This window comes from Balaenoptera physalus (genome assembly GCF_965194825.1).
Source record: "Balaenoptera physalus genome assembly, chromosome: 4".
In the NCBI taxonomy this organism is placed as follows: Eukaryota; Metazoa; Chordata; class Mammalia; order Artiodactyla; family Balaenopteridae; genus Balaenoptera; species Balaenoptera physalus.
Window position 1 is genome coordinate 131,461,645 of NC_138891.1, and position 11,037 is coordinate 131,472,681.

The 11,037-nt window shown below is 36.7% G+C and overlaps 1 protein-coding gene across 1 annotated transcript; it reads right to left on the bottom strand.

The window, feature by feature from the left end:
• Positions 1-307: 307 nt before the first annotated feature.
• CLDN8 (claudin 8) lies at positions 308-2,666 on the bottom strand. The gene has a single exon (XM_082461026.1). The coding sequence runs from the start codon at positions 2,226-2,228 to the stop codon at positions 1,551-1,553; it is 678 nt and encodes a 225-aa protein (XP_082317152.1). The 5' UTR covers positions 2,229-2,666; the 3' UTR covers positions 308-1,550.
• Positions 2,667-11,037: the final 8,371 nt, after the last annotated feature.

Sequence of the window (11,037 nt, forward strand, 5' to 3'; positions counted from 1 at the left end):
CAAAAATGGCTATTACAAACATAGTATTTATAGGATATAGATTTTTGGGGGGGACTTATAGTATTAACTTAATAAATTACAAATATATTATCCACATCAAATATTAGTATGGGAATCCAATCATTGTAAGGTTGTTAAAGGATATATGATACTTTATATTCCCAAAAATTAATGCTGAATCTATCTTCATCTTTAAAATGTGACTTTGATAGTCTTTTTTCAAAATTGCAAAGCTGAAAATATCAAGTTTTTAAACTCTACAGGTTAATAAAATAGAAAAAGTGGAGAATAATGAAAGGGTATAAACTTAATATAAAAAGGCACAATTTATTAATACAAAAGACATAAAGCAGATAACATACATAGTCATTTAAGGTAGAAAAATGTAGATACAAACTTTCAAATCCGATTAACAGTTGGATCAAATTTGGGGAAAACACAAGATATAGTAATTCTATACCTTAGTAAAGTTGAACAAAAATGGAACAAATAAAAATTTTATCTTTGAAGGACTTAAATGACAATTTTGACTTAAGTATCCACATAGGAGAAGATGCATTTCACAAAGGACAGCTCAGTTTTGTTTTGTAGTAAGCAAATAAAGACATATTATTTTTCTCTTCTGTTATTCACATTAATGAAAACCCAAAGTCTGTATACAAATAGTTACTAAAATATTCATATATATATATGATTTCTTGTCAAAATGCATCCTTCTCCAGCCACAAAATCTTAAAAAGAAAAAAAAAATGTTTTTCACTTTCCTGAAGTCTTTAATGTTTCTAAGACTATAGTTTTATCTTTCTTCTTAGTATAGCTCTGGAAAAGCAGTTTGAATGCAAAGCCCCTTGACAAAATATCTGCCTTTTAAAAGCTGTTCATTTAATATACAAGAAAAGGAAGGCCTCTGGGGAACGAGGATAAAGGAGTTAGGATTTCTAACTCCTAGGCTGAAAAACAGGATCTCAAAAAACCATTTAGTTCCCTTTACACTGCTGATTAAAGCCTTCATTTTAACCTTCATTATAAATCAAGTGCATTCATCACTAAGCTGTTTTTAAACAATTAATATTAACCTTCTTCAATCTTATCCCTGGTTCCCCTGAAAAGCAATAGCTGAATTCTATTTATTCAGTGTAATGAATCAGTGTTTCATTTAAAATAGAACGATATAAGCCTGTCTCTATTTATGCGACATAAAAACGTCACTCTCATCTATATGCATAATGCTATGCCATAAAGAAATCACAGTGGTAAAATAATCGTCTTTAACAATGTCATTTTGAAGTAACTGATAAAAGGAGAAAACAGCATGAACCATTTTAGAAACAAATGACTGTACTTTCTAGAACAATCAGAGCAATGTGTATAATATCTCATTCGGCTGAAATCGCTTATAGAATCATAAAGAGCTGATGCACAGTCCCTGTAATTAATATCAGGCAGTTAAGAACAGCAAATCAGTGTTTTTGGGGGGGTTCCATTTTTAGAAAATAGTGGATATTTTTGTCATCTGCATGGCTCTCTAGGTAGTTTTAAAATATACACAACTACACATACTGACTTTTGGAGTACACACTCGGTGCCTTCTTTTCCATGTGATAGCTCTTCTGGGTCGTTCGGTGGGAAGGTATGGAATATCTGTAGCTACTGCTCTTTTCATTGCAACAAGAAACACAACAGAACAGTGCCCCTCCAGCGATCAGCACCAGCGCCGTGGTCCAGCCTACGTAGAGGGCTTCTCCCAGCTCACGTTTTTGGGCAATATCCACTATTGGGTTGTAGAAGTCTCTGATGATGGAATTGGCAACCCAGCTCACAGGGACGAGCACCACAAGGCCAGTGACGATGAACACTACTCCAGCCATTAGCAGGATGTAACCCTTCACCTTCTCATCGTCCCCGGTGCATCTGGTGCACTTCATGCCGAGGACTGCCGTCATGAACGCCAGGAAGGACAGCGCAGAGGCAGCACACATCAGTCCTCTGGATGCCTGTAGGTCCGGAGAGAGAGCCAGCAGGGAATCGTAGATTTTGCACTGCATTCTGATATTAGCGTGCCTCATGCAATTCATCCACAGTCCTTCCCAGAGGTTTTCAAAAACCACAATGTTGCTTCCAATGAAGGCAGACACTCTCCACTGAGGCATGACGGTGACAGCCACTGTGCCCACCATTCCAACACCACCAAGTACCAGTCCGGCGATTTGCAGGGCATAGGTAGCCATTCTCCTTCAGGATGGGTTTTATCTGACTGGATTCCTGAGCCGGTAGGGCTACTCTGAAGCAAGGTTCTCTGCGCCCCAGGGGAGAAGAGTTTTCCTGTAGTAATGAACTCAGAACTCAGTGGTTTTTCAAATAAGAGCTGCTGTGCTACTTCTAACCAGATTAAATCCAGTGTTGGCTGGCTGAGGTGCCCACTCACCCTCACTCCACTGACTACCGCAGGTAAACTTACAAATCAGGTGGGACAACTTTCTCAGCCAGTAAGAGGGGGATGGTAACTCAGGTGTGTCTAAGCCCACAAGAGATACTTGGAACTGCTAGACCTGCGCGTAAACATTCTTTGTACTTCTCATTTGTCCAAGAAAACAGCAGTATATTTACCTGGAGGCATAATTAGAAATGTTTGCACGATCATCAAGAAGTGCACCAACCCCTTGAGATGTGAAAGTTGCAACTTGTACTGGCAATGCAGAAACTTTTAGTAAGAGCTGCTGTGACCAAGACACAAAATAAAATCTCTGCCTAAGAATTTTGCTAGGACTGTCACATTGCCAAAGTGAAAGGAGAGCAGAGGATTGATAGATTGCTCATACCTGAGAAACCACATTCTTTGGGACACATATGATCCAAGTGGTTGATTTAATTTGTCTACAACTTCAAAGCAAGCTTGACTGTAGTGAAATCAGGGAACAGATCATGCCAAAGGGCAAAATAAGGCTAAAGTAATTATAATAACGTTGTCCTCCTCCATGGCACCAAACACATGTTTTCTTTTGAGCCAGGGAGACTACTCATTAGTATTTTCCTGATAATCTTGATTTCTAAGGAAAAAAAATAATTGCAAAAACAAGAAAAAAGAATCCATGCGATTTTCTTCTGGTTTCTTCTTCTGGATTCTTATGTAGCAAGCACTCACAATAGCAATTAAATGATGCAGTGGCTTACAGGTTGCTAGCTTATTCTGTGGCTCTATCTTTACTACTCCGTCTTCCTAGACCTAAGCAACTAGAATTCTACAGATGGTGCAAGCATCCTAGGTCTATACAAATGGCTGATATTTCTAAATAAATATTTACGGGACAAAATGACTATATTCATTGAATCAACTAAATTTGTCAATTAAACTTGTCTTTAATACCATGTCTGCAGGAGGAGGTAGAAACCCCTAATGTAACGCATTTTCAATAGTGTCAACTCAAAATAATAACGATGACAACAGTGGAGCTAAAATAAACATACATGTTGATTTGGGAAAACTCCACTAGCAATTTTCTTCTGGAGGGCACCTTGAATGCACTGTCCTGTCTTTCCAAACTTCAAACGCTAATTTCCTTTCATTTTTGCATCATAAAAATGATCTTTTATTTACAATTTTACTTCTTCTCTGCTTCCTTGTACTATCTTAAATCTGAGTATGGAAGAAAGCATCTCCTGCTCACTTGTTAAACTTTGAAAATTTAATGGTCAAAAAAATCTTAGTGGTTTACAGAGATTAAAACAAAAGTACTTTGAAGGAGGGGAAGAGAAAGATGCCAAAATAAACTGTCTTCTAAAAAAAAAAAAAAATGGGAATGTCTGGTAGGCCCAGCTGTTATTATTTTATTAGCCTGGACATGTTGAAATTAAGAAAAAATTAATAGCTGATATTTACAGTAATTTTCCTCATTAGTTGGCCTCATTTAAGGACGAACCTTGAGCATATCCCTTTTGCTAACAGAAAATATCTAACATTTTCTCCTTCAGGTTTGTATCAGTTACAGACTTGTGGTGGAGGGGGAAATAAGTTAACCTTGGAAAAGTAATCTGTAATCCATAAAAAGAGAGTTGAAATCAAAATAGTAGATTATTATTATTTTTATCTTGAATTGCCAACCTGGGCAAAGGGAACGACTTGACAGAATTGGAAAATGAAAAAGGAATGACATAACTGGTTGAGATAATGACAAACTAAAACTATATATATATGTATATTATATATATATATACACACATATATACACATATATGTGTGTATCTATGTGTATATATATTTATATTTGTAGAGAAGCAAATAGAAATATCTAAATTCATGTGACATGTTTTTTAGGAGTCCATTTGAATATTGCAGAATATCTACATAAAAACAGGAAACTTGTGATGGAAATAGGTATCTACATATTTGAGAGCCTTGGCCTTCATAGGAGCTGCCTCCCAGGTGTGGATTGATGTACCCGTTGCCTTCGTGCACTATCAAACCTCTCTTCTTTGAAGCATTAAGCTTTACCAAGACCTTATTTCACACAAAAATATTTCCCGCATTTCAAAAATATTAGTACTTTACTCCTGAAATTTTCTTAGCCAAAAGATTACAATCAGAATGAGAAATCAACCTTGGGTTCGCATTAGAATAACTATAGAGTTAACTGTCCTATCAGGAACTAGCCCAGGGCCTTCAGGCAGGTTTCTTATCACACAGTGATCCAGTTAACCCCATGATATTCTGAAATAACTGTGCCCTAAAGGTCAGAGGAAATGAGAAAGACAGGGAAAAATGGCAATACTAAGTTTTCTAGGGACAGAAAGCCCTAAATTCAGAGCTTAAAAAGTCAAGTACACTGTTTACTGACTTTTCCTTAATACTATGTCCCTGAGATGATTAACTTGCCTACAAAATTCAGAGAGCAATAATGCTTAGAGAATTAGCTGATTAATAACATTTTTTACTCTTCTTTAATTTAGAACTACAGAGCAACCTACAGAGATTGTTCTATCATTTGTATATCCATTTTTAGGAAGAACCAAAATATTACCAAGAACTCAAAAAAGAAAAGCATGCCCATGTTGACCCACTGTGCTCCCTTGCTCTCTAGAGATCTCCCTTTTGTCTACATTATCAGAAGCATGATTGAAGTTTGGCAATTAAATTTACTAAATTAAATTTAGTCCTGACAACTACATAACACATGCAAATGCTTCTTCTTTATAAATGATAACACACAATGTCACTGTCAGGCTGCCCTTGTTTTTGTCATCCTTACTGTTGCAGCAGTTAATCTTCAACCAACAACTCTTTAGTCTGGGGTTCCTATTAATTCTCATCACTACTTGAAATAATCTTTGTTTCTGTCCATCAAGCTATTGCCAATTTCTATTGTTTTCTGAATTTTTTCTTGTATTTATTTATTTATTTATATTTTTAAAAGATTTTTATTTATCTATTTTAATTTTTATTGGAGTATAGTTGATTTACACTGTTGTGTTAGTTTCTGCTGTACAACAAAGTGAATCAGTTATATATATGCATATATCCACTCTTTTTTAGATTCTTTTCCCATATAAGTCATTCTTTCTTCTCTGTTGTGTTGAGAGTTTTCAACCTGTGTTTATTTTTAATTATTTTTCACTGTTAATTAACTGTACTTGGCTGAACATTTTGTCCTGAGAAAAGAAGCTTACATATCAATAGGTCTCTTTGTTTGTTGTTCCCAAAATAATCTTGGGCATTGCCACATGTTCTTGAACACTCATCTTATTTTTCCTTGTGACGTTCTCAAAGTTCTGTATCCCTTAGCAGTTCTCCATATTCACCACCTCTCTAAGGTTTATATTTGCTCTGCTTAAAAATGAACTCCTTCCTATATAATAATTGCTGTGTCTTAGTTCAGGCTGCTTTAACAAAATACAATAGACTGTGTGGCTTAAACAACAGAAATTAATTTTTCACAGTTCTGAAGCCTGGGAAGTCTGAGATCAGGGGGCCAGATTGTGGAGTTCTGGTGAGAGCCCTCTTTGTGGTTTGCAGTCGGCCGTCTTCTTGCTGTGCCCTCTCATGGCAGAGAGAGTGAGAGAGCTCTATTCTCTTTCCCTTCTTATAAGGGCACTAATCCTATGATGAGGACCCTATTCTCATGACCTCATCAAATCTAACTACCTCCCAAAGCCCCCACCTCTAAATACCAACACACTGAGGATTAGGGTTCAATATATGAATTTGGGGGCGACACAAACCTGCAGTCGCTAACATCTAGCTACTAACAAATCCAAGCAATTAAGTTCACATAATTCTGAAAAGTCTTTTCTTCTTGTCTCAGGAGTCCTTTTGTTCCAAGGTTGATAAAAAAATAGAGTGAACATAAATAAAAAATACGCAATGGGAATAATGATTACTGAAATGTTTTTGTCTTTCTCCTACTTTTCATTGCATTTTAAAAAAATTAAAATCTGAGTTGCAGTGAATTCTGACATATTTTGGGAGATAGGTCCACATGTTTTATTGCATGTAGTGTATGTGATAACCCCACTAAAGGACAGGAAATTCAGGGAGATCATTTTTTTTTTTTAATTAAGCTATATACTGTGGGAATTCTTTTCACTAAATTAATGAGCAATCTCTATGGACTAATTGACATGAACCATCCTACTTCCAATGATTTGTGAAAATTTCTTTTAAAGGAGCTGAAATTTCCTAGTAACAACAATAGTTACAGAGTATTAAATGATCCCTATGTCACAGGTTACTTAGATGCACTACACCTTATATTTAAAACCTCCCTATGAAGTAAGGGTTATTAGCCCCCTTTTATAATTGAATAAATTAAAACTCAATAGAGACTGTGCCTTTTCTAAGGTCACACAGCTTTTGCTTGCTGAATCCGTAGAAATAGAACCTAGATTCAGACCTAAATTCCATGTTTTTTTTCTGTATTGTCTACAATCTCCTGAAGGAAACTAGAGAAAGGAAATCTCTTATATAAACACATATGATCAAAGTTAATGAAAAACAAAATTTGTTCAACACATTTTTTTTTCCATGTAGTGCATTATTGAGAACTATTTGCACAGCCAAGCTTTGTGATTTTTTTTTTTCAAATATCTGATTCATTGATATTTGAAATATATATCTTTTGATACTCTATTCAGAGAAGTTTCTCCTGGGGAAAACACACCACAGTTACTCCTTGTTTAGAGTTTCAGAGAGTCCCCCACTCAGAAATCATTATTGGGCAACCCTTTCTTATCCATCTCTCATTATCATCTTCATCTTGATAATTTCTTAACTACATACTAGGTCGTGGTACTTAATGATGTAACCATTGCTGGACACATACTTGGCTAAAATGAGAATTAAACAATTTTAGTGCAATGAAGTGAACAGCTTCATGTATCAGCACCCTCAGCTTATTGCAATACAGGAAAACTTTCCTTTGTGTTTTACAGGACTTGTTGGTGATCAACAGAGGTAGGATACGATACCTTTATTAGTTCACTAAAATTGTTCTTTTCAGTGACTCAGGAACAACTTTTCTGTCTTTGACAAAAAGCCAAAATGAAAAACATTTGTAAGTTGCATAAAACTGCATTCCACATGGTTATATTCGGAATTACTTGAAAACAATTTTCTTAAACTTTTCATCTCATGTCACAACTCTTTTTATTGAAATGTAAAGAATGATGTGCACCTTTGAATGAGGAAAACAAAGCGTCCATGACAGAATTTATTTATTTATTTATTTTATTTATTTGGCTGCATCGTGTCTTAGTTGCGGCACGCGGGATCTTTGTTGAGGCACGCAGGCTCTTTATTGTGGCACACGGGCTTCTCTCTAATTGTGGCGTGCGGGTTTTTTCCTTCTCTAGTTGTGGCGTGCAGGCTCCAGGGCACGTGGGCTCTGTAGTTGTGGTGCGTGGGTTCCAGAGCGTGTGGGATCTGTAGTTTGTGGCACACAGGCTCTCTAGTTGTGGCGCGTGAGCTTAGTTGCCCTGTGGCATGTGGGATCTTAGTTTCCTGACCAGCGATCGAACCCACATCCCCTGCATTGTAAGGCGGATTCCCCACCAGGGAAGTCTCCATGACAGAATTTAGCAACAAAATCATCATCTCCCTTAAGAGAGGAGACAAATTTCTGGCCAGTTGGAGACATTAATTGGGACCAGAAATGGTAACATCTGATAATGAATAGGGCCAAAAAAGAGCATTTCTCATAATTTAATTTTGAATCCACAGCAATTCACATCAAGTTTAACTCAGGTTAACTACAAAAAGGAAAAGAAAAGACAAAGCATGTAGGATAATATCTTCAATATGATTACATATGCCTAACATAATATATTTTTTAAAACATTATGTAATACTATTATGGTAATAAGAACTACTCAATAAATAATAAATTATATTAACAATTAAGATTATTAAACTATATAATATTTAATTAGTTATATGATTTGATCCTTCCAACTACCTTATTAGAACAGTACTATTATTATATCAGTTTTATTAAGGAAACTCAGACTATGAAGTTTAAATAAATGGCCCAAAGTCCCACAACTAACTAGTAGAAAGGCCAATGTAAGAACTCAAGTCTGCCATGAGGCCATGCCCTTGAGCCAGTATGTCCTTACAGACCTGCCTCCAAATCAAACTCATTGCTTGCATCATTTTATAGTTTTATGTCTTGCTGTTCTCTGGAATAATGCTCTGCACATTGTGGGTTTTCAACAGCATTTGAAGCAGGATGGAGAGTAATAAGTTGTCTCCTTTCCCTACAGCAAGAGCCATTGTTCAATATGAGAATCATAAGATGAAAATTTATCAGTGAAAAGACCACACACATGGAAAACACACATACACACACGTCCTTATGAGCAAACAGTGAATATGGGAGCTCAAGAAATGACTTTCTCTTGTAAAGTTGGAGTTAACAGGACTGGGTAACATAATTAACCAGGCAAATAGAGCTAGGCCTGTTACTGATTAATTTACAAAACAATTAACCTTCCACTTAAAATTCAAATTAAGATTCTGTCTGCCTTAGGCAACCAGTGTTTGCAAATTTTGATAGGGTTAGACATTAACTGTTTTACTTAAAACCAACTTCAGACCACACTGGGTAAGAATATTATTGGAACAAGAAGTGCGTGGTATTCTTGGGTTTTAGTTATTAAAAGAAAAAGAAAATATTGCAATATATTACAACATGCTGGACTTCCTAATATCTTTTCAATGAGAATATGAGAAAAATTAAAAGCTGTACAATTTCTATCTCAAATATTGATAGAGAATTTGTAATTTTTGCAAAATTTTCAAAATGATGACTCATGAAATATCTTCTGAACATTTCCAACCATCCAACAAATACACTATGTACAAGACACCATGATAGACTCTGAGGATCAAGAAATAAATCATAGTCTCTGCTTTTTATAGTTTTATATTTGCAGAGCACTGAGGGGGCAGTGGGATAAAGAAATGCTGGGTCATTTACAATTGTCATAATAAACCAAGTCTTTATAAATGATATTAATAACATCTGTTCACGATTATACAGATTTAAAAATGCCAGATTTGTTTGTTCCAGAATGATAAACGAAAGCACATCCTTTGGTCTTTTAGGTATATGTCCATTTCAGGGAGTTGCAAGAACACTACCAAATGTTGCTTTTGAGGACCTTTTGATAGAGTGGCTGTGTGTTCTTCTACTCCTATGGTGTTATTTCAATACTGCAGCCTCTGGTCTCCTCAGGAGCAGGAGCCTTGCCCTGCTGTACATTCCCAAATTTCACCCAGCACTCAGACTGTGAAAGACACTAGATAATTTGGTGCTGACCTGAGTTAGGGTCAGGAGTTTGGTGCTGAGCTGGTCAGTAGGTCTCGCCTTGTTCATGGTAAAGCACTCTACCAATGATCCAAACCATGTTTGACTTTGAAAAGACACACATTAACTGCACAAGCAGGTAAGGAGAACAGCCTGTCTTCACTCCATGCAAAAGCAGCTCCAAGGCATTTGGGGCCTTTAAATGAAAGCAAACAACCCATGAAAAGCACCTCCAGGAGAGTGTAAACATTCAGCAGAGGCAAGTCAACTGTCGGGGTAGTTACACAACTTCTTGGCTCATTCACCCTGCTGTTTCTTGTTCTTATCTTCCCTTTTCTCTGACCCTTGCTCCTTTAGGATCTTCTTAAGGATTCCTGCTCCAGGGACTTGTATGCGACTACTGAACTGGCTTCTGGAAGGCTCTCTCAGGCAGTTTCAGCTAGCCCTCTGGCCTCTCACACTCCTGATCATTCCATCTCTTTCCTTTGTTACTCAACTGGTTGGTCCTGCCCTGTCAGGCTTCCCTCCAGGTCAAGAGCTTGGAACAGGGAAGAGTGTCTTTGTATAGAGGAGCAGGATGGAAAATAGATCCAGAGCAGATGTGAGTGATCCTCTGCGCACCTCATTCTATAGCTGAGGATTCATTCAAAAGAGCCATGAAAAACAGAAGCCATCTCTGTTCTACCTACCCTTGTAGCAAAGTAGTGCATAGTGCCTGGCACATAAAAAAACTCTCCATATTTATTTAATATCACACAGATAGTGCTGAAATCTCTATGCCCCAGTTTTTGATATCTCCTTGGTGACTCTGGGTAACTAGGACACTCTGGCCAAGAAAACTGCCTATTGCTCACGTATGTATTTGTTTATTTTTATTATTGTTTGTTTTTCCCAAGAGAATGTAAATGCTATGGGCAAAGTGACTTTGTCTTGTCCCCTGATCTTATATCCAACCACTAGACATTACCCGGTTCATAGTAAGAGCTCAGGAAATATTTGCAGTAAATGAATAGTATCATTTAAGAAAAAACTCTAAGCACATAGAATTTTGTTAATCTCCTACGTGTAAGTTACATCACTTTGTCAGACTTTTTCAGGTCAATACCTAAGCAGAGAAGAATCTAAAATACTACTCAGCTCTGGCTCTATCAGCCTTTCACTACACATTTAGCTATACCCTTTAAGAGTATCCCAGTGGGTCCATGGATTTTGCTTCAGCATTCATCAAGTTTGAGTATTT